A 25,234-nucleotide genomic window follows, 5' to 3' on the forward strand; every position below is an offset into this window, starting at 1 on the left:
TAGCATTCAGCAAAGCATCCCGCAGTTAACCCCATTAGAGATGGCACTTCTGCCTCTGTACTTTACGTAGCTACTTTTGATAAGCACAGAGCACTAAGAGCGTCAAAGGCTTGAAGAGAACATTTTTGCCATGTTCAATTATCGTCGCAATCTCCTCATGCCTATATTCATTTTGTAACCCAGTTTTTTCTTCTCTCTGAGCCTTGGGCTTAAGGCAGCACAAAATACAATTCCTGGAGCTGTGTGTGATTTCTAGACGTGAACTGCCACATCTGGCACCACACAGTGTTGTGTTTACTTCCATGGCTAACACCTCCGGGTGACAGCTTGCTTTGTAGTGGGTCCATTTAAATACAAACAAGTGCAGTGTGCGGAGGGAATACCATGCGATTGGGTGCACAGCCATGCAATAAATACATGTGTTGAGTTTAATTTGCCTGCCCACCCCTCAAGAAACTGTCCACCCCTTGGGACTTGTTCTAATGCTTCAAATCTCTCAGCACCTTCAAACACCCACCATTTCCTTTTAATCGGCCTGCCAGAGAAATATTGCTTCTTTCCCCCAAAAACGTTGACTTTTCCAAAAAAAAAAAAATTACCCTGCCCCCAGCCAGGATGGGCAAGATTCAGTCTTGAACCAAATCTTCTGTCCATAAAAATGTGTCGCATTCAAACTTGCCTCAGTGAAGGGGGCTATTGAGTTCCCTTCCAGCCTTACATTTCTATGATTCGTTGATTCTACCTCACAGCCCTGCAGGGCCAGAAGTGGAACCTTTGTACCGGTGAGAAGGGGAGACAGAGCCCCATCATCCCCCTGGGATCCAGCACTCACTTCTAGGCCTGCAAGATCCTTCGGTATCAGACTTTAAAACAGAGGCATTTTCAGGCACAGCAATGCTCTTTTAGACTATTTCACAGGCTTTAGTAGCACCCTCTGAACCCTGCCCAGTGAGACATGCCATAACTTGAGGCAAACTGGTTTTACAGAAGGATATAATAAAATGAACCTGTACTGAAAAAGCAAATCTTTCTAAAACGCTGCTAGAATACATCCTTGTGTAACATGTGAGGCACACACCTACAACACAGGCGATGGTATTGGGCACAATGGCTTGATCGGGCATCATTTGGCAAATCCTGCATACCTCACTCAGAGCCTCGTCAGCCATCAGTTCCGCAGTCATCCCAAGCTCATGGTGATAAAACCACGACACCCCCTGCCCACGTTGTGTTCTTTCACTCATGGTGAGAGCGTGTGTATGCATATACATGCCTACACAGCAAACACACAGAACAACAAACTATCAGGAGCATGCTGAGTGAGCTGTCGTGAAATGAAGTTTTCTCACTCAAAAAGAACAGACATGGGAATAAAATGGCTTGAGAAAAATATATCTGATGCCTTTCCCTTTACACCAAATGCCACATACTGACATGGGAGAAAGAGAGAAAGATAGCATGTAACTCATGGCACAGCTGTCCCCAGTCCCCATACCTGTTATAGCAATAGGGTCCGGGAGGGGGCGGGGGGGTTGGACAAAGTGTCATTCCCCCATGGAATCACCATGGCCCAGATGCTTCCCCCAAAAAGAGGCGGAAGAAAATACAAATGGAATTTCTGACTCAGCAGAAACAAGACAGCACTCGAAGAATAAATCTTTATCAGATACAATATTTATCAGCACACTCAGACCACATCTTATTCTTCCCTGGCCCACAGACACTACTGCAGCAATAAATGATTTGTCAGTAGAAGTCAGGCAAGTTAACAAAAGCAGCCCAGCCCCAACAAACACATCTCTGCCCAGAATCTCATAGACTCACAGAAATGCAGGGCTGGAAGGGAACTCAAGAGACATCAGGTTGTCTAGCAGAAAGTGAAGCAGGGCCAAGTAAACCTAGATTATCACTGACAGGGGTTTGTCCAGCCTGTTGTTAAAAACCTCCAATGATGAGGATTCCACAACCCCCTGGCATCTAACCTAAAGCTCCCTTGCTGCAGATTGAGCCAATGACATTTTGTCCTACCTTCAGTAGATATGGAGAATAACTGATGACAGTCTTCTGTATAAATTATATATTTGTGATCCTTTTCTGTAGTACTACGGCCTAGCCAGTTACACCTCATTCTGCATGTGATTTTTCCTTCCTAAGTGTAGTACTTTGCAATTGTCTTTATTGAATTTCACCTTGTTGGTTTCAGACCAATTCTCCAGTATGTCAAGGTCATTTTAAATGCTAATACTGTCCACCAAGTTTTAGAGAACTCTCCCAGGTTAGTGTCATGTGCAAATTTGATAAGCATCATCTCAACTCTATTATCTCATTCATTAGTGAAAACAGTACATAGTACTGGATCCAAGATAGACCCCTGTGGAACCCCAGTAGGTACATCCACCCAATATGGCATTGAACCATTGATAATTAGTTTTACCCATCCTAGTTTGTGGTCTGTTTGGTGAGTATTCCAAAGGTGGCTGAAGTATTTAATTTAAAGAGGCCAGAACAAAATGGAAGAAAACAAAAGACATGAACATTTATCTGGGCAATGATAGCCAAGAAGGATGCGCAAAAGCATAAGAAAATTTACCCAAGAGATCTTAGATTTAAAGTTCAATAGGGCTGGGACCATTTTTCGTGATGGTTTTGTACAGCACCCAGCATAACGACATGCTGATCCCTGATTAGGGTCTCTAGATGATACCACAATCGTCATTCATAGGAGCAAAGACGGATACAGGAGACGAGTTGCACAGAGTGCTGATGGCGAGGACAAGAAGCTTGTGTTCGACGCAGCTATCAAGAAGACGCCAACGGAAAGATTTGGAGAGGGCACGAATGGAGTCAGAACAGTGTGCAAATTACTTGACCTCTATCTCAAGTATCTAGTATGCACACATCACCCATAGCATCCAGGGACATGAGTTTCAAAGCACTACTTGATTTACAGCAGCATTTTGCATGGACAGTTGGAGGACAGAGAAGGCGAGAGAGAAGGAGACTTCAGAGGAGGGTGTAGAGCTCAAGGTAGGATATTACCAGCCCAGGATGCGGGATTTAGAGGTGGGGAGGGAGAATAAAGGATAACATTCTGAAATGTTGTCAAATAAATGCTCAGGAATTAGTGACAGCCCAGATATGGAGGTGGGAGAGGATTATTACTTACACATCTCTGCAGGTGTGCACAATGCTTTGCAGACATAGGAAGACGGTTTGCAATGAGTGGATAGCCGAATTAGGAGAGAGAGAGAGGTTGTGGCTCTGGGAGAGAGGGATAAAGTTCACAAGTATTTGGTGCATGTAAACACCAAGAAGGGACTAGGCTGTGTAGAGTGGGCCAATGGCAACTGCACTAGTAAGGATGGATGAAGTCAGGCAAAGGAATGTTTGGGCTGTGCTTCAGGAAATAATCCCAAACTGAGATTAGATTGAGTTAATCTGCCAAGAGAATTGACGGAAGCCCCTCACACGCGCCATTTAAACCTATACTGCTCAAGGCACTAAAGAACATTGAAGGGAACTACATTGCTGGGCCAGGGAGATAAGAGGCCCCCTTATTTAGGGCTTTACTTCCTTCAGTTTCTACAAGGTCAAAGGTGATGTTCAGGACCCCTAAAGTGCATCCCCTGCCACAGGTGGCTTTGCGACAGATTCAGAGTTCATGGCAAAGACAAAAAAGCTGCTTTGGAGAGAGGGTTACCAAGAGGCCTGGCTGAAACTGGTAACAGCCATCCAAGATGGTCTGTGAAAGGCAGCCTCAGAGCTACCTCATTAAGCTTTAGTAAGGCAGCCATTAATCATCATTAGGAACCTTCTCTTTCTTAATGGACCATCTCCTGGAAGGAGAGTGAAATTGTTTACCAACACATACTGCATGTTTGTCTTCAAACAACTGTTTGGGGAAACCAGGAAGAGGATTTAGCAGGCATCTTGAGAATGGGCAGAAGAAGAGTTGGTATCTGGACAGCTAGTGAGACTGCCAGTCCTGCCAAAGGGGAGTGTTTTCAAAAGATGGAAACTTTTGAACCTTTCATTCACCTTTCCTTTCTTCTTCTCGGGAAGTAAGTTGACAAGGTCTTATGTAGTTTAGCTTCAGAAAAGTGTAAATCCAGAGGTGTCAAGCAACGCAAAGGTGTACACAGATAAAGAGATTGCAGAGTCTACACACCCAGGCCAATTTCATTCAAGGGTCAGGGATGGAGTTGTCTGTTCCCATCAAGTTGTGTTGCAGTCAGCCTGTGGTGTGCAAACAAGACCAAGGAGGAGATGAGAGTCAGAGAAGATGTGGGTCAGTGAGATCTGCTGTGATAGCAGCTCATCATCATCACCTTGTGCAGTAGCACAAAGGCAGGGAGACATGTCACCACACAAACTGTGCTGTAACGTGTAGTATACGGGGCAGCTCAGTCCACAAATAAAGAATAAAAGTCCTGTACACATTCGATATCAAGTAATCGTAAAAGGAAAGCATTTTAAAGCAACCCACAGTTTCTTTTTCTCCTCATGAATTGATTGCTTGCAATGATAAACATTTAATGGATGATGTCTCCAAAAATCAATTTACTCCAATAATAAATATGTCATTTGTTTCCTCCAGAACCCATTTGACATCGCTAGACTACTTATAAATGATCACTGTTGGACAATGCTTGTGGCTTACAAATGTCTTAATTATCCCACAAATTATACCAAAGAATGCTCTTTGTCATCATGGAAATAGACACTACTGTGATTTTAATAAACAATTTGAACTAAAATGAAGATGATTCTTTCATGTGTTGTCAAAGGCAGAATGAGATGACCAGCAAACAGAATGCTTCATCAATAGATCAGGGCCCCAAGTTCTAATGAACAAATGAGGTTTAATTAGCAAATTCTTTAGTAGATAATTGATCAGTTTAAAGGGGAAGCCCTCTCAACAGATCATCACAGGGAAGATTTGTGGCTTGATGTTCTACTGATACATTCTAGCACTTTATGAGTTACTCTGCCAGTTCGCATTAATGTGTTTGTATGGAAAATACGAGTCTCATTCTACAGTCCCATCAAAAGGAGTGACACCAGTGAACTCTGATCAGGCCAACACTGGACCCGTTGTCCCATCCACATTGTGCTCTATTCCTGGGCTTCACAGCCGCAGAACTACGATGTTTCCTAAGAGGATACTTCTGCTTCAGCTTCTGCAGCAGTGGTCGGGCAAAGTCCAGTCCAGCCGCGCACAGCTGGCCAAGCCTGCCAGTTTCAGAGCCAGGGATTTGAGTCGATGTGCCCTCTTTTTTACTGCAAGATGGGCCCTTATCTTTAAGATGTCCAATGGCCTGGGCTGAGCATAGTCAAGAAGTTCGCCTAAAGTTCTGGAATGAACTTCACTCCTCTGGCAAAATGGGACTTTGTACTATAAGAGCAAAGCTCACTGGTATAGGAGAAGCACTTTCTCGCCAGCAGATCCAAGGCTGTGGAACCAACTCCCCCCTGGAACTAGGGATCACCAGAAATCTCACCAGATTTTCTGCTCCAAGTGCAAAGTGTGTTTCTTTTCCTGCCTTCTCTAACGGAAACATACAGGATCATGGGCATTTAAAAGCAAAACCCTGCCAAAGTAATACACAATGCTGCATGAACAATTCTCCTAAGAGGATGAGAGAGAACAAACCACATGAGACAGATGTTTTGGTTTGGTTTTGATTTTTACCCAAAAAAGATTAGTAGTGATTGGATGTCTAATATAGTGAATGCCAGTGAAAATGAGATAAGATCAGAGGCTAAAATAAGGAAAGAACAAGTTAAAAATTACTAAGACAAATTAGTTGTCTTCAAGTCACCAGGACCTGATGAAATACATCCTAGAATACTCAAGGAGCTGACTGAGGAGATATCCGAGCCATTAGCAATTATCTTTGAAAAGTCATGGAAGACGGGAGAGATTCCAGCGGACTGGAAAAGGGCAACTATAGTGCCAATCGATAAGAACGGTCACACTGGGTCAGACCAAGGGTCCATCTAGCCCAGTATCCTGTCTTCCGACCATGGCGAATACCAGGTGCCCCAGAGGGAATGAACAGAACAGTTAATCATCAAGTGATCCATCCCCTGTCACCCATTCCCAGCTTCTGGCAAACAGAGGGTAGGGACACCATCCCTGCCCATCCTGGCTAATAGCCATTGGGATGGGCCTATCCTCCATGAATTTATCTAGTTCTTTTTTTAACCCTGTTATACTCTTGGCCTTCACAACATCCTCTGGCAAGGAGTTCCACAGGTTCACTGTGCATTGTGTGAAGAAATACTTCCTTTTGTTTTAAACCTGCTGCCTATTAATTTCTTTGGGTGACCCCTAATTCTTGTGTTATGAGTGTAATAGGCATAGTTTGACTACTATTTGGGGAGGGGGCAGCTCCAGTCAGGCCAACGGGGATGCACATGTGTGTGGGGGGATTCCATGCCTGCTAAAGAGGTGTCATTTCAGATTGGGGGGAGGGGGGCTTTATTCGTGATTCCAGAGGATACTTAGGTAACTGAAAACTCCAAGTTTTTTGTTTGTTTGTCTGGGTTCCTCCCATCCCCGCAGATAATTACTTGGAAATTATCTGACAGGAGCACTGTATCTAATTCTGATATCAAATTAAATAAATATTAGACCCAGTCAAATCTAATACTAACATGTTCAGACACCTTGTGGCAAGTCACTTAAGGAACACTGGTTAGGTTTAAAATTGTAATGTTTATTCTTACCCAGATACTCTTACTAAAGTAAAAAAGGGCCATCATGATCGTGTATCTGACCTTCCGCACATCGCAGGACACAGAATTTCACCCACTCGCTCCTGTAATAGACCCCTAACCTCTGGCTGAGTTACTGAAGTCCTCAAATCATGGTTTTAAGACTTCAAGTTACAGAGAATTAACCATTTACACTAGTTTGAACCTACAAGTGACCCATGCCCCATGCTTCAGAGAAAGGCAAAAAAATCCCAGGGTCTCTGCCAATCTGACCCAGGGGAAAAATCCTTCCCAACCCCAAATATGGTGATCAGTTAGATCCTGAGCATGTGGGCAAGACCCACCAGGCAGATACCTTGGAAAGAATTCTCTGTAGTAACTCAGTGTCCTCCCCATCTACTGTCCCCATCTAGCACTGGGGATTTTTGCTACAGTCAATCGCCGATGGGCCACATGTCATTGTAGGCCGTCCTATCATACCATCCCCCTCCATACATTTATCAAGCTCAGTCTTGAGGCCAGTTAGTTTTTTTGCCCCCACTGCTCACCATGGGAGGCTGCTCCAGAACTTCACTCCTCTGGTGGTTAGAAACCGTTGCCTAACTTCAAGTCTAAACTTGCCGATGGCCAATTTATATCCATTTACTCTGGGATCCACATTGGCACTTAACTTAAATAACTCCTCTCCCTCCTTGTTATTTATCACTCTGATGTATTTATAGAGAACAGTCATATCTCCCCTCAGCCTTCTTTTGGTTCGGCTAAACAAGCCAAGCTCTTTGAGTCTCCTCTGTTAGGGTAGATTCTCCATTCCTTGGATCATCCTAGTAGTCCTCCTCTGTACCTGTTCCAGTTTGAAGTCATCTGTCTTAAACATGGGAGAGCAGAACTGCACACAGTATTCCAGATGAGGTCTCACCGTACCTTGTATAACAGTAACAACACTTTCCTGTCTCTAATGGAAATATCTCGCCTAATGATCCTAGGACTGCATTAGCCTTTTTTCACGGCCGCATCACATTGACAGCTCATAGTCATCCTGTGATCAACCAGTACACCCAGATCTTTCTTCTACACTGGCACTTCACAGCGCTGCAACTTTCTCACTCGGCATGTGAAAAAACACCCCCGGGAACGATGCGAGTTTCAGCGCTGTAAAGTGCCAGTGTAGACACTGCATCAGCGTTGGGAGCTATTCCCCTCATGGAGTGGTTTTTCTCATGGCGCTGGCAGAGCTTTCTCCCAGCGCTGGTGCCATGACTACACAGCCACATTAAAGCGCTGCTCAGGTCAGGAGTGTTTTTTAGGAGATGCGGGTCAACTGTTTAATTTGCATCAGAATTGGATTTGGGACTCTAAATGGTTTGGGAGCACATAGATCTGGAAAGGTAATGGCTTAGGCCCATTACCACTGAATCTTTAAAACGACACTTGTCCTGCAGAAAGGGAGGGTCTTTAATTTCACGAACACCCAATGAAATTCACTCCTGATGCACAAAAAAGGCTCAGAAACGTGTCATGTCCCCTTGTCCTTTATCCATTTCTGATTGGTGGGAGGCTGAAACAGCACATCCCATGAAAGTTAGCTTCGGCAAACTCTTCCCTTCTTTGCAATGCAGCGCATGAGGTTTTGCGTCCTCCCCTTTCAACAGGAGTGGGAATCCTGCCGGAGTAAGGAATGCAGGATGATGCCCAAAGTCAGATAACTGATGAACAGCAAGATGTCTAGGACAGCAATGCTCAGTTCTGGCACCTGGACGATGTGTTTGTGCATGGACCTTATGTTCATCGCTATCACAGCACTTATGAATCTTGATGAATCACTAATGATCTTCAAATTCAGACTGAAACACTTTCAGCTTCCCCTAATTGGATGATGAAGTCATACAAATAGACATAATGTCTTTTAAGACGTTAAGGAAGACTGGTTCTGAATTATATGTTTTCCTCCCTCTTTCTGTTTGTCTTGCATGTTACGGGAGAGTGAACCTAAGTACGGACATAATTCATCACTGCCTGCAGAAATTATGAAAAGCTTACAGGGATGGTCATCTGATGGATGCCTCTCATTTATCCCATTACTCTTCCAGATGATCCTATGGCAAGTAAAAATAACGCTGTGGTAACTTTCTGCTAGAGAGGTAACACATGAGTGCACTGAATGTCATTCTCCCACATGCATCCATCATACCCCAGCCTTACATTTGCCAGCTAACAATCTTCTCTCTCTTTCCACTTCACTCCTGTCCTGGTTAGTAAGATGAGCACCGCTAAGCTGTACAACTGGAGTGCATGCTATACTACATCGTAACCTCAGGTGTGTGAGGCTGTTGCTCACAGTCTCTGCCTTCACTGCCTTTGTGATAAATAAACATGTAGATAGAAATTAGCACTCCAAGTATCGCAATCACTGACTGTTTTGTCTGTAAATCTGTGCTTCACGTCAGGTTTCACTTGGCATAAGATTTTGGCTAAAGACAGAAACTGATGGGAGGTGGTGGTCTTTGAACAATGAAAACAGAGAGATTTCTAGAATGGGGTTTTGTGCTCTGATGACCCTAAAATGCCTGTATAGTTGAACGGTGTTTTGCTGGGTATGACAGATAATAAAACCAACTGCGTGAGTACTAATCACATACTCCTGTGCACCCTGATTCTACAATCAGACCCACATGGGTAGAAGCTCCTGATAGGATGGAGCCAAATGCAGGATGAGAGCCATGGCCAGTACAGATCACATGTGAAACAAAACCCAAAGAGAACCCTGATTGTTGGGTATGATGGTTGTAGAGGAGCGGGTGGAATTTTTCCATGGGAGGTGGGTGTGGGGGAGATGAATCTTCCACGTCTTTGTCAGAGCCAGCCCAATTTCAGCTACCTGGATAAGGCCTCCAGAGAGGAGGATCTGACCACCTCACAATCATTAAATGTATATATACACTCAGCATTTCACTGGGAGGCAGGGAAGTGCTATTAGGCCCATTTTACCAAGGGGAGATTAAATAAGCCTTTTAGAAACTGGGCAGCACGTTTGTGTGCGCGTGGCAGGGTCAGAATGAGGCTGTTCCACAACACCTTCGTACTCTGCTGCAAAACTGAACCTGGGATGCGTGTTCTTTGCTGGCTTACTCCAGTGGCCTGTGTGACATCCACAACATACCTCAGATCCGCGTATAGGGGAGCAGTGGAGGCCAAAAACCTAACTTGTTTCAAGACCGAGCTCCATAAGTTTAGGGAGGGGATGATATGATGGGACTGCCTACAGTGGCATGTGGCCCATCCATGACTGCTATTAGCAAATATCTCTAATGGCCAGTGATGGGACGCCAGGTGAGGAGGGCTTTGAGTTACCACAGAGAATTCTTTCCCGGGTGTCTGGCTGGTGGGTCTCACCCACATGCTCAGGGCCTAACTGATTGTCATCTTTGGGGTTGGGAAGGAATTTCCCCCCATGTCAGATTGACAGAGACAAGGGCAGGGAGTATTCGCCTTCCTCTGCAGTGTGGGGCAAGGTCATTTGCTGATTTGAACTAGAGTAAATGGTGGATTCTCAGCAATTTGAAGTCATTCAACCAAGACTTGAGGATTTTGGTAACTTAGCCAGAGGTTATGGGCCTAACGCCAGAGTGCGTGGGCAAGGTTTTGTGGCTGGCAATGTGCAGGAGGTCAGACTAGATGATCAGAACAGTCCCTTCTGGCCTTTAAGTCTATAGGTCTATGGCAGCTAGCATAACCTGAAGGAAGTTGTAGCCATGTATCATATCAAAGACAGGACCTATAATGCACATAACACTGACGTGCTTTGCCTCTGTACTATAACACAAATTTGTTATTTTAACATATTTGGAAATGCACATGCATTTTTACTGGGAAAATTGACTAGCAACCCTATTTTTCCTAGTGATGGCAGAAAGAATATTTTCTATTACAAAATCTATTTTGTAGATTATTAAAGCAGCTTTCATTTGGACCTGGTTGAAGGGCCTTTGTTGTTGTTTTTTTCAAACTCATGAGAGAAAGGTGATCGTCAGTTTTGCTCTATTCATATTTGATTTGACATACCTGGGGGAGAAATCCCTTCTAATTGATAAAACCCCAATAATGGGTAACAAATGCAGAAAATAACTGACTCTACCAGAAAGCATTCCATACTAGCCGAAGGCCTTTTGTTGTTCTGTGGCCACAGTAAGAATGGGGACTGCGTCAGTCGCTAAAATCAGCCACTGGTAAAAAAGTGTAAGAAACTGCAATATTCAGCCTATGTGTTCATATGAGTTACAAGCCATCCAACACACACACTCCATACGCACTGGAAGACACTCTTAGCTGAGACAATTGCCAACAGAGGGACATACTTTCTTGTAAGACATAGAAATGAACACGCATTGAGAACCTAAACCACAATGGGTGCCTATGGGATTTTGCCAACTAGGAGCAGCATGAGCCCCAGTATTCCCTTACATACGCATTAAAACAGCTGTCTGCCCCACACCCAATGTCTACTATTAGATGCGAGCAGCTGCACGACCTCCCTTTGGGGAGCAGAGCATCATCTGCCACCCATCCAACCTTCCACCCTCTGTTCACGGGGGCAGCACACGCTGGGAACCAGGAGTCCAAGTTATGGAAAAGCCTGCTAGGTTCATTCCTCTTCTCTTGCATACGCACTGAGGAAGAGCCACAATTGTGAAGCCCATGTCCAAGGGAGCAGCCTTACCTGTACTGCTGGATATGTTGACATCAATGCTGATGTCGGATATGCCTCCGCCTTTCAGGGATGCCACGCAGGTGTACGTTCCAAAGTCAGTGAATTTCAAGTCGATGATGTCCAGGTTGGTGGTGCCAGGGGAAACATCAGGGTCCGTCTGGGTGATGACCATTCTTTCTGAGCTACGCAACGGGCGTCCATTTTTAAACCAACTGAATGTGAGCTCCTCAGAAGGAACAGCTTCCACCTGGCAGGAGATTTTCACCTCGCGCCCAATCTGGATGTTGTCGTCTTTGTGATAGGGGTCAGGCGTGATCCAAAACCGGCCTTTTTTTAAGGCTAAAATATAAAAACATGCCCACAGTTAGTCTAATATGGTACAGCTCTTGCAATCCAAGACCCTGATCCTGCAAACTGGTATACCCATGCACATGAATGGTCCCACTAAAGTCACGGTAAACTACTCAATATGCATAAAGTGGAACACGTGGATTAAACGTTAGCTGGATCAGCATCATAACTGTGGCATACATATGCATTGCTAAAGCTCTCACCACTGTTGTCATGCAAGCAAGGAATAGATACAGTAAATAAATCTGGCTGAGCTGCTGGCAATTGAAGGGTAATAAAAACAATTCAAGATTCCTCAGTGTTGACTATGTATCGCTCTAGGTAGATCCATGTCCCCCTCCCCACTGCCCTCTCAGAGTCCCGAAGATAAGCTTGCTGAAGATAAGAAAACACAGAGATCAATCTAATATCACTGAACTGATCAGCAGTGTCATCTCAAATCTGTCTGCGGACAGAGACAGCTGTGCAGAACAGCCCTTTGCCACTTCGCTACATGGGAAAAAAGCAAACAAACTCCTAGGCTAAAATCCTCCCTGAGGTACACACATGTGGCTCCTTCCCCCATCAATGGCCTGGATTCACCCCTCACTCATACAGGCTGCAGCCTCCATAGGCTTGTCCCAATGAGGATCCCCCTGCCAGAAACTGCAGCCCCACAAGTGGCCAGGTAAGGTGCACACCTGGAGCATGGATGCATCTTCTGAGCAGCCTCCATTAGTGGGTCTGTTCTGAAGTCGCAGCAGCAATTTAAAGCTGCCCTTCCCCAGTGTATTCCGCATGAGAGGCTGTGCAAATGTAATCCACACACCTCCTGGCTGTGGTGCTCTGTCCCATCTAGCAGCACCGAGACCACTTAGAGAGAATTAACCGAGTTCAATTGGTAGCCTTAGCAAAGAACCAGTTGGCTTTTAGCTCCTGCAGTAGAGACTCATGCACTAAGTTCCAGAGGTCCCAGGTTCAATCCCGACGACCAAGGGTCTGTCAGTGTTATAAAAACACAGCATGCCCTTCCAAGGGGTGAAGCAGGGCTGCCCATCCCTGGTGGAGCGGCGCCTGTCAAAGTGAAGTGAGGCCAATAGGTGCGCACACGGATAGGAACAGAATGTTGGCCAGAAATTGCAGTGACGGACCTGGCCACAAGCATCAACAGGTTTTGGGGGGTTTTAGATTAATAAGAAAGTTATTTTCTTCAATTCACTGGGACAAGAATTAAGTACAGAAAATAATTCTCAACCCTCCAGCCAACGAGGGGAAGTACTGCCCCAGTTTTACAGAGGAGGAACCTGAGTTACAGAAATTAAACGAGGGCTTAAGGAGACAGTGTCAGAGCCAGCATTAGAATTCAGATGCCCTAGGTTCCAGCCAAGAATGCTAACTGCTACCCCATGACACTCTCGTGAGGCAGGACAGTCTTCAACCAATGAGAGTCATTAACACAAATTCAGCAATTTGCCATAAAAAAGCAACTTGATGCCATACTTCAGACATTCGTTTTCAATAGTTTTGTTTAAAGCAAACATAAAACTATCCTGAAACTGTAGCAATTGGAATTAGCAAAGCAGCTGGTACAATGCTAATTCTTGGAAGATGTTCCAGAGTCAACCATTAAGCTCTTTAAATATGTATAACTTCTGATATACTGCATGTGAATGCTACTTGTATAATCTCTCTCTCTCTCAGAATATATCTCTATATATTCTGTGTCAAACTGAAAAGCCCCACAAGGAAAATACCGGTTGCAAATTTTATAAACAAATATTCAGGCTAACCACAAAAATTGGAAGACAAATATTTAAATCTGACATTTCTGCTGCATTATGTGACTTTTCATCACAGTTGGAAAGTTCCTTTGTTTTTCCCCCTTTATTCCTATGACTGCCCATACACCGCTTCATGCATGGAGCATTCTGAGGTGAAATTAGGACACACAGCAGCATTCTCCTGTCTGGCCTCATGTATTTAGATGCTTACAGCAAATGAAGTGTGACATCGTTACAAATGGTAAAGGCTGTGTACTGAACATTTTCCTGTCAGGATACCATACTTTGGGTAATAAACAGTTTGCTCATATACAGAAAGCGTAACAATATGAAATGGAAATGAACTTATGAGGTACAAAGCAAGCTAGGAGCATCCATTGTCAGCTGTTTATGAAGTGTTGAAAATGCTAATTCAGACTCTCTGTCCTTAGCTCAGTAACTCTTGGAATAAAACTGCTTTGCAGCTAACCAAAGTGAGGCAGAATTACCATTTTCACCACTTTCTATAGCTATAAAAGAGCTGACACTTCATTGACGATATTTTAATTGTATTTTTTAACTCCTCTTTTTTTTTTCATTCTCTACACACAAATCTAAAAATCTTTCAAAATCCAGATAACAGCCCACAAACAGAAAGAGATGGACAAACACACAGGCAATAGACCCAGAGAGACACAGTAACAAACTTTGGCTGGTGAAATAGCATAACCATCTTAATTAGAGAATGAAAGAATTGGTTTGTTTGTAGCACAGGTTGGAAAACACAAGAGGTTATTTGAAAACTCATGTACTTCATTGTTAAGGTATATGGATGGCTGCTGGGTTTCTAATTAAGTATTTCTGAATCTTGAAAGGTTCATGAATTTTAGTATGAAAAAAAAATCATGTCAGAATGTTAGTAATTATTCATCATTTGTTACTCTGTTTAAAAGTTGCCATCAACCACATAGGAAGCAGAAACTGGCGCATTGACTTAGCTGACCAATCCCACACAACAAATAACGAAACTGAAAATTGTCAAAATGAACATTTGTAGTCAGCTGCTGCAATTTGTTCAAATACCATTTCCCACAAATACATGGATGTAACAAATAGAGAAAAAGAAAGTTAAGCAAATGATTTAAGGAATAATTCAGTCAGCTCTGTCTGGTAGTAAAATCACCAAGCTGGTTTCAATTCTGAATCTTTTTTTCCTTGTCTGCACATAGTGAGTTTTAGCCATTTCTCTTTCCCAGCAAATGGATAGCAAAGTTGAAGAGAAAGTTTTAAATCTCAGCCATTCCTGGTTTTGGCTAAAACCATAAGAGCATCTGTAAGCTAAGGAGAAAAGGAGTCTCAGGCTTCAGGCCATAAGCCTCATGGGTCAGGAACACTCCTTTCATTGCCCATGTACTACATTGCATAGTTGGCTACCAGCAAGTGAGGTGCGGTTTGGTTTGTTGTCTTACTTTTACTTATGTGGAAGCATCAGGTATTAGCAACAACCAGCGGCAGGATATTGGACCTGGACCAGACAATGTTCAGCCCTGCGATGGCAAATCCTAGATTTCTAAAACCACTGTAATGACAGAAGAAATTTTCTGTCAGGTAGGTCCCAGGGGTTGCTGTACAACACTCACCTTAGCCAAATAATTCTCCCAAAGGAGATTCAGAGGCACAGAAACTGGGAGCTGAAACACTGTATTTCTTGGCAGAAACTACAGGAGCCTATAGATCCTATAAAATCAGAGCTAGTGAAAGCTTCTGTGCCATTCCCCTCCTCCTCTCCTTTCTGCTCTCCACACACGAGGCTCTCCCTTCACACACCATCCTGCTTCCCTAGCCTCTCAGCAAGCATCACAGCCATTGCTAACAGCAACAAGGACTCCCAATTTTACACCTGGTTAACCAGAATGCCTCTCCTCTCTCTCTCTCGGGTCGCGTGCTCCAGGAGCCTCACAAAACCTGCACTGCCATTGCACATTGCCTCTCTTGGCAACATGAGAGGAACAATTTTGGTTTTATAATCGTAGCCCTGAAGCATTAAGTACCATTGTTAACCAATCAACATCCACAGCTCCCTAACCTCACTCACCTGCAGGGGGAGACAGTTCAGTTCCACCATTAACAGTTCAAAGGCTGTGTTGGAAATTGATTCATTTGCCTCAAAGTTAATTCCTTTCCTATTACATTCGCTGGTTACATGGGGCCGTTCTAGTCACACATTCAGGTTGTAAAAGAGCCAAGAGCAATAATCAAAAGTCTCCACGTTCTAAACATTTTTTGAGGGACAATTGTCCAGATAAATTGACACCCTGCAGGCAGCCACATCTTCCTTGCCCACAAAAACTTCCTCACTCTCCCAAGAGACTCTGCCCCTCCTGGGTGCTGGTTTTTAGGAGGTTGCCAGGTTCCCATGGTAAAGAATCACAGAAAGAGTCACTTTCATCTAGTGTTGAGCAAGAAACATCATGAGACTAAGGAGAACAGTGTTATCTCTAATCTCATCTATTTCCCTCTCTGCTTCATTGCAGAGCTTTCGGCTTGCACTCGGCCCAGCCCAGTCGCTATTATAGCCGGAAGGAACAGGACACATACCCTCACAGGGGGAAAGCCTAGGGATTCACTAACTGCTTTCTTCCCCGGGCAAGCTAATGCTCATCATCAATATTATCGTATGAAGACTCTCCCTCCACACTTGCAAACGTTCCCCTGAGAGGAGGGTCATGGGCAGCTGAAGGCAGGTTTCCCAAGTCTGCACGACTCCCATGGAAGATTCTTTCAGTCCCAATGGCTGGAAGAGCAGTGAGGGCAGTGAACAGCCCTGGAGCATGCAGTCTCTGCGCCAATATCCCGACCCTTGCTGCACTGAGCTAGATTCAGGGGATTTCTCCATGGGCTGTTGGACCTTCTGTAGGGCCAGGAAGCAAAAGCCTACTCCAAAATCTGAGGTGCAGAATATCCCTGATCCACAGGCTGGATGATGCCTCTGACGATCCTCAGGGCATTTAAGTTTTCTGCCCATATGCTGCCCCCTCTCAGGAGCACTTCCCCTCCATCTGTCAGGAGTTGAAGTATCACCTATCACGTGAAAGTTTATTTACAGCTATATTTTCAATAAGGTCTCAGGGTTTGCGTGCACCGAGGAGCCCAAATTAACAGCTCTTTGTCCATTCCTAGTGCACCTGTTCTCCGAGCAGGTCCAGATTTGAATCGTTTCCAATGACCCCCATACCTAATAGCAGGTGGATTGATATAAGCACGGTGCCCTGAGTTCTGCCCAGGAGTGCACTGCTTATTTTGTTTTGTCTCTACATCCGGTACCTTCAAGGCAAGCTTTTCTTCACAGCCCTGAGGGTTTGGCACAATATTTAAAAAGAAAGAAAACTTAGATCTGGACGTAATCACATGAGTCTGGGAGCTGGGGCCGTGGAGACATGCTTACAATATCTCTGTCCTGGCAAGGTTTTCTGCACACTGTCAACAAACAGTGCTGGAAAAATGGCAAATGTCCATAATTGCCCTGTGCGCTTCGGAACCAGTTCAGGAAATTGTCAGTCTGTCACTGAAAAACTGTGATGTGATCAAATAGAAACCGGGGAAGCGACCTTCTCCACTCTTCCCCAACTGTTTTCACAGTTAATTACATTTCAAAGTTATGAAATACATTGAAAGTGTCTCCACTAAAGCCTATTTGCATTCAAATATATCTTACCTCCCCCACCCCAATCAACCCCAAATGCTCCTTTAATCCATCAAAATATTTCATATCTTGCAAATGCATATTTTGAGATATTTGAATAGCATCAAACAGAGTGATTGAATTCATTAGTTGCTGCACAATTTGCAAGCTTTGACACAATGGTTTACTGGCCACTGCCTGCCTCCTAAGCTGACACAGGGGAGTGGGGGAATGCTTGGCCTTGTTTTTCTGGTACCGTCAGCAATGGCAATATTCAGTAGCAGAACAGTGCAAAATATTAATTTGAACCTTGAATGCACAGTCAGACTCCACTTGGTTTGAAGCTCTGTTCGCAACCAGCAGTGGTTCTGTTTGAACGTTGATCATGTCTGTGAGCATCTTGTCAAAGCTGGAGAGCAACTTTGCTTTATCTCGTTATCTATGAATGGTTTGAGACAGTCATCTGCTGGTGCGAAGAGCTGATGTAACTGCTGCCCAGACATGTGATTTGCAGCGCACACGCCCACCAACAGCTTTTATTGGCCTTACAAAATCCAGAACTATGCTACATATTCCCAAGCACCTCTACTGGCAATTTACAGAGCGAAAGGTAGAGAGTGCTCTTGAAACAGCTGGGGTGCTCTGCGGGTTTGTCCACACTTTGAGCAAGGGGTGGAAGAGACACACCCATGCTAGCTTGGATTGAGCTAGCGCGCTAAAAATAGAATGCAGCGTAGGCTAGCAGCTCCGAGTATGTGCCTGTCAGAGACTCCAGGTATGTCCTTGGGCCAGCTCACCGCATGGGCTGCCACAGCTATATTCCGTTCCACACGCTTGATCAGAACTAGCGCGAGTCTGTCTCTTCGAGCCAGCAGTCACCCCCTCAGCTCCAAGTGCAGACATGCCAAGAGTCTGCTCTGCATTGGTTGACAGGCCTCATGGGGAAAGTCACACGGAACCCACCACGGGGACAACAGGATTAGCAGACTGTGTTTTCACAGGGGAGTGGCCAGTGTGTCAGTGTCAGAGGCTCGTTCACCTGCACATCTACCAATGTGATATATGCCATCGTGTGCCAGCAATGCCCCTCTGCCATGTACATTGGCCAAACCGGACAGTCTCTACGCAAAAGAATAAATGGACACAAATCTGACATCAGGAATCATAAAATTCAAAAACCAGTGGGAGAACACTTCAACCTCCCTGGCCTCTCGATTACAGACCTAAAAGTCGCAATATTACAACAAAAAAACCCTTCAGAAACAGACTCCAATGAGAGACTGCTGAATTGGAATTAATTTGCAAATTGGACACCATTAAATTAGGCTTAAATAAAGACTGGGAGTGGATGGGCCATTACACAAAGCAAAACTATTTCCTCATGCTTATTTCCTCCCCCCTACGGTTCCTCACATCTTCTTGTCAATTGTTGGAAATGGGCCATTTTCATTACCACTACAAACAGTTCTTTTTCTCTCCTGCTGATAATAGCTCACCTTAACTGATCACTCTCCTTAGAGTGTGTATGGTAACACCCATTGTTTCATGGTGTGTGTGTGTGTGTTCCTACTGTATTTTCCACTGCATGCATCCGATGAAGTGAGCTGTAGCCCACAAAAGCTTATGCTCAAATAAATTTGTTAGTCTCTAAGGTGCCAGAAGTACTTCTGTTCTTTGAGCTCTCTGAAACATTTTAGATGTCTGATCATTTCTCTTACACACACACACACACATACACCTAATTCTGTAGAAGGGGGAGAGAAATAGACTCTTATTCCCTTTTTTGGAGGGCCAGGGCTGTCTATCAACTATCTCACACCAAGTGAAAAAGGTTTCTGAGTAGGCAGAGGGCCTGCACAGAAACCCTGAGCAGAGGACTAAGGCCTGATCCCCAGCCCATCGAGGGGTCTGTCTACACTGCAATCGGGAGGTGTAATAGCAACACAAGACGACATACCTGAGCTACCTTTGATACAGCTCAGGTGCCAATCACCGGGAATCCGCACCGGCAGGGGGTTCAGGGCCACCTGTACAAGCTCACCTGGCACCATAGACAACTCCTGCCTCCCGACATGGCACAATGTAAAGGGAAGGACACGGTGACCACTCCATTTGTGTCCTCTGCAATGCGAGCTCCCCACCCTGTGCCCATCCAGGGGGGGGAGGGGAACTCTGTCCTTTTCCCGCCAGGTCTCCCCCCTGCCACGTTCAGCCGCTCTCCCTGGCAGCCGGGCCCAGGCAGGGAGTGGGACCAGCCGCTTCTCACGCCTGCCGCTCCAGGTTGCTGACTCTGTGCAGCGCAGCGGCTGCCTGAGGGAGAGCCAGGCGGGGGTGGCAGACTGCCCTGCCCTCTCTGCTCCCCACCCGGGCCTGGCTGCCAGGGAGCCAGAGCCCCCCCATCCCCTTGCCCATGGAAAATTCCCAGCTCGCTCGGCTCCGGTCCCGGCAGCTGGGCCTGGGCAGGGAGCAGAGGGGGCGGGGCAGGCCGACACCCCAACCAGGCTCTCACAGGCACCCAACGTGCTGCACAGAGCAGTGATCCTGAGCAGCGGGTTTGAGAAGCGGCTGGTCCCGCGCCCCACCCGGGCCTGGCTGCCAGGGAGAGCGGCTGAACGTGCTGAGGGGCAGGCACCCTGGGAGAAGAACCTCTCCCCCTCCACACAGCAGGCCAAGCAGAAATCTGGGGAGGCACTTGACCCCACATGCCCCCCCTCCACACACACATCACCTATCCCTGGGTCCCTGGACAGTTACTCGGGTGACTTGCAGCGCTGAATCCCAGGCTTCCACAGCTTCACTGCTATCAGTGCCCGAGTTAGCCAGATTACTTGGGTATGCCACGATTGCAGTGTAGACATACCCAAAGTCATCAGCAGCCTTTCCATTGACTCCAGTGGGATTTGGACCAACCCCTTTGCCTGAACCCCCAGGACCAGGACAAACAGGAGGCTCCATGGAGGTAGTTCATTACCAGCATCATTCCCTAGAAACTCCATGCCATGACTCTGAGGGTGTTTATTGGCTTTAGAAGGAGCCACTGCCAGCTCTCCAGGTCACCCCGGTGACTTTTGGGGATGGAATTTTCAGAAGAGGCGTGAATCTAAGGGGCTCTTGGTGCTAAGATGAAAGACAAATTAAACACTTTAAGCAATTGTATTACGGGTAACTCCAATTTAATTGTTTAGTAAAAAGTTGGAATGTATTTCCCTAGCCAGGACAGTGCAAAACCAGCGTTTCAAACTAACATCCACAATTTTTCGCACTCACAAAACTTAAAAAGAAAAACAACCACCCCACATTTTAAACAGTAAAGTTAGAAATCCCTGAAAATGGAGCTTTAGAAGAGAAGTGCTGAAGCACAATCACAGCAGTCCCATTATTCTGCTCATCTTATTAGCGTGATGACTGGAGCCTCTTAGATTACACAGGCATGTGTGTCTTCTTGCTCGTTGATTTAGAAGTAAAATACTTTGATAATGGCCAGAGAGAGACAACACCCAGAGAGAGAAAGATTTTCTTTCTGAGTATGTGCACAAGGGAAGGAAAGAAGATGTAAACAGTCATTTGTTCTTATATGCAAAGTTCCTGTTTGGAGGCGTGATAAGGTGTAGGATTCTGTGCTATTTTAACCCCACCATGCACAAAACCATCGACTCTTTCTTAGGATTGACATGTAGAGGTAAATCACAAAACAGGCCCTCCAATGCCTCAGACAGGATACCTCAGTTTTGAATCCAGCATCCCAGGAGTAAGCATCCCACAAACACAGATTCCATCATCATCTCTATGCAGATGTCTTACAGATCTACCTCTCTACCCTAGACCTGGATCCAGGGCCGGCGCTTCCATTAGGCGACCCTAGGCGGTCGCCTAGGGCGCCAGAATTCGGGGGGCGGCATTTTGTGTGCTTCCCCCGGGGCGTGCGCGAGCTTCCGGTTCCGCTCCCGTCACGCCGCCGAAGGAGAACCTTCTGCCGACGTGCCGCGGAAAACAGCGGCAGGCAATTGAGTAGCTCAATGACTGCTCCTGTCGCCTGCGGCATTTCGGCAGAGGGTCCTTCTTCGGCGGCACGATGGGAGTGGTACCGGAAGCTCCCGCACGTCCCGTGGGGAGCGCACAAAATGCCGCCCCCCGAATTCTGCCTAGGGCGCCAGAAACCCTGGTGCTGCTCCTGCCTGGATCCTGTTCAAACTAAAATCTCAGCCTGCTTCTCTGACATCTCATCAGGTATGTCTAGCCACCTGCTCAAACTCAACATGGCTAAAACAGAGCTCAATCTTCCCCCAAAACCTTCCCTGCTACATCCTTTCTCAATCACTGTCATACAGACCCATAACCTGGGCATCATCGTGGACTCAGCCCTCTCTGTAGGTCCTCACATCAAGACTGTCTCTAAATCTTGTTAATTCTTCCTGCATAACATCTCATTCATTACCAATCTGCCAATGTTGGCCCAGGATACCAGCCGCCACCGTCCACTTGTTCAATTTTCAAGCAGGCATCATCATGTTTTCTCCCATGCTGTCCCTCATACGTGGGAGGAGTTCCCTATAAACATCTGCAAATTTACCTCATTAACCACCTTCAAATCTCTCCTTTGCTGTGATGCTAAAAAAAAAATGAAATTTCACAACAATTAGGTAGCTCACTTGATGAGACCACATCTTGTCATGTTGCTCAATATTGTCTCATTGTTTCCTTATACGGCCCCACCTGTCTGTACCCATCTGTTGTCTCTTGTCTAATCCATAGACTGAGCGTCCCTTGGGACAGGGGACATCTTTTTTTCCTATATTTGTACTGCGCCTAGCACGATAGGGTCTGGATCCCCAAAGAGCCAACAGGGGACTCACCTGGATTGTGGGAGACCCAGGTTTGAATCCCCTCTCTGCCTGATTTGGAACAGTGATTCGAACCCAGGTCTCCACCTCCCAGCTGAGTGCCCTAACCACTGGGCTATTGGCTATAACAGGGGAGGGGTGTCACACTCTGCTTTTCATGAGAAACGGCTGACCTGGCTTAGGAGCCCAACTCCAGGAGACAATTTATGGCTGAGGATCCCGAGTGCAGACAGGCGTGACAGTCCTACAGCAATGGGAGTTGGGGCTTGTCGAGACAGATGGAACAGAGCAGCATGCCAGGGTGGGACTCGCTAGTAACATCCCATGTGGGCTCGGTCACAGCTCAGTCAAAGCCCCGGAGTGGGCTTTGGCAATTCCCAGTTGTCCAGTGTAGCCAATCAAAGTGCACTCTGGGGCTTCTAGTGCAGAGTCCCTTGGGAAATTACTGCACAGCAAGCCAGGGCGCTAGAGGTCTTCCAGCGGGTACATCAACTGCTCTAGAGATCTGCTTCGACAGGCTACATAAAAAGCACCAGTGAAGTCAGTACAAACGGAAATGTCATGCTTTGCTTATATTGCCCTACGTACTATCCACTGAAATGTAAGTACAGCATTTATATTCCAGTTGCTGTATTTTATAATGAAAAGGTAAACGTAAGAAAGTCAGCAATTGTATTTTGATGTCTGATTTCGTAAGCAGGTAGTTTTTAAGGGAGGTGAAACTTGGGATGTTCAAGACAAATCAGCCTCCTGACAGGGGACCAGGAGTCTGGAAAGGTTGAGAGCCACTGACCTAGAAAGTTTTTTTTACCCACGAAAGCTTATGCCCAAATAAATCTGTTAGTCTTTAAGGTGCCACCGGACTCCTTGTTGTTTCTGTGGATACAGACTAACACGGCTGCCCCCGATACCTGACCCCGGGCACGCTACTCAGTCACGTCCCCCCTTCGGCAGCAAAATCCCTTTGTAGACTGGGGCTCTTAGCACTGCCTCATTGCTTTGCATTTCACTCCTGGCTAGCACAGGCAGCTCCCTGCTCAGCTTGCTGGCTTCTGAGAATCCTTTTCATGGGTGCAAAAGTCTCCCCATTCGCTGCCCGAGGAACCTGGGCCCTTAATTCAGGGCTGTGGATTCCACTGGATGGCAGGGCCGCTAGGAGTTCGCTTTTGCAATGCCTAAGTCCCCTTCGTGAACCCAGCCTGTAGTGGTGGTATAGGCAGAGAGTAAATGACCACCCCGCAGGAGCAAGCAGAGAGAAACTCTGACTCAGAGGCATGTGGCCGAGGCCCGGTGCTACTCAAGGAGTCGGTGCAGTTTACACACTGCCCCGTAATCCAGCTCATGGTGAGAACAGCAAACCACAAAGCAAGTGGAGCCCTGAAAACCATTCCCCCTTCTTCCAAACTACACAGGGCCGTGGTTCTTCGGGCCCGGCGCCCTCCCTGAGTCCAACTGACACCAACGGACTCCTCACACATCCAAGGAATTGCCATGCGACCCCCACTGCAGGATCAGGACCTTAGCCAGAGATGAAATTCCAAAGGGTCAGAGCTTGGGGGGTAGTTCACATAAGGACCTAAAAAATGTCAAAATGTATTTTCACAATGTAAACCTTTTGATTCTCCAAAACCTTGTGGGAAACCAGTTTCTCTCGTTGTCTGCTGGCACCCCTGCTGCTGCTTCTGGACACGGCCTAGACATGCAGAGCCAGTGGAAAATAAAAACGAAGGAAAACAAAGGTTGCTCTAATTTTGCTGAACAACATTTTGAGCTGCGGGACTCACCCATTCACAACCAAAGTGTGAAGAACAGGGTTTGCACTAGAATGCTTTCAGCAATAAATGAATGGAATGGCTAGCTCCCTACAGCACGCAATTTACGCAATCCAGCGTGTTTTGTGCCATTCAGAGTGAACTATTGAATCTACCGGTGTGATCCTGAGAGGATCTGCTGGCCGGACTGGGGCCACACCTTGCAGAGTTGTGACAATCCTGTTTTTGAGGCCTGAGGAGAGCACAGAGTATGAATTGACTCACCGTGTTTTACAATATTAAGAGAAAATGTGCTACTGCATGAGAGAAATGTTTTATTTCAATCATTTTGAACTGTTCAAGCTTCCTGAAAATTAGCCCAATTAAAAATCAAAAGGCAAAATAATAAGATTTTTCAGTTCAAGCCATAATACTAAAACATCAGCTTCAATGACCCGAGCTTTGATGAAGTAAATCCTTAACAAGAACTTGCTGCAAAACAATGCCATATGGAGGCTGGCATGCAGATCAACTCGGTGAAGTCAAATAGGGCTGTTTTTAGCCTAGTAGCCATGTTCTTCACTGATAGTACTGTAATTTGTTCAATTCCAATGTAAAACATGAGAGTTTAGAAATTACAGAACACAGATTTTATTTCCATATTGTGAAAGTGAAGTGACAAGCTTAAATAAAACACAATAAAACACGCTATGGATTTAATTTCATTTGTTGTTTCCAGACACATTTCCTTCAAAGCTGCTATCAAAAAACTTCATCTCTGAGCTGAGTTCCAGTGTTATTTGTCTGTATGACTGAGTGAGGCAGAAATCCACAGATGGAGAAATCTCTACTCCAAAATCAACCCTCCCCATGGCAAAGAGATCTGAGCACACCGCCTAATTTCTGGCTTTAAGTGAAAACACCATATAAATGGAACTACACGTTAAATAAACAGCCATTTCCACAGCAGAGCCCAGCTAATGGAAAGTCTTCTCTGGTATTTCTCTCTTCGTTAGTACATCCAGTTCGATCTCTTCAGTGGAGCCAATAATAAGCATTCTGCCTCCAGCACCATGGAAACAAAGTTTGTTTGTTTTTCGCCCCTGTCAGTATAGATGCATTATCTGAGTATTCCACAGCATATAGCTAACAAATAACAGAGCATAGACCTATGGGGGGAAAATGTTCTGCAATGATGAACAGAACACACAGTGTTATCCTGAAACATTCATTTGGCCATGTTGTTCATGTTAAGAAACAGTTGGGGATTTTTTTTGTCTTTTTTATGTATATATCTATATCTACACACACACACACACAGAGAAAATAATGTTAGCATCACCCAAAAATGTGTTAAGGTGAATTCCAGTCCTGATTTAAAGCCATTAAAGGAAGGGCTCTTCTAGCCTAACTCAATCCACTATAAGAATGGATGTCAGGTA

General features: G+C 45.6%; 1 protein-coding gene across 4 annotated transcripts in view; it reads right to left on the reverse strand.

Moving 5' to 3' along the window:
- MDGA2 (MAM domain containing glycosylphosphatidylinositol anchor 2) overlaps positions 1–25,234 on the reverse strand; it is a 633,934-nt gene that overhangs the window by 219,778 nt on the left and 388,922 nt on the right. For all 4 annotated transcript variants that reach the window (XM_045015357.1, XM_045015355.1, XM_045015354.1 and 1 more), the window contains exon 7: positions 11,438–11,767. In XM_045015357.1, the coding sequence (XP_044871292.1) occupies positions 11,438–11,767 (330 nt within the window). The remainder of the gene's footprint in view (positions 1–11,437; positions 11,768–25,234) is intronic.

The sequence above is a fragment of the Mauremys mutica genome, chromosome 4 (assembly GCF_020497125.1).
Source record: "Mauremys mutica isolate MM-2020 ecotype Southern chromosome 4, ASM2049712v1, whole genome shotgun sequence".
Lineage (NCBI taxonomy): Eukaryota > Metazoa > Chordata > Testudines > Geoemydidae > Mauremys > Mauremys mutica.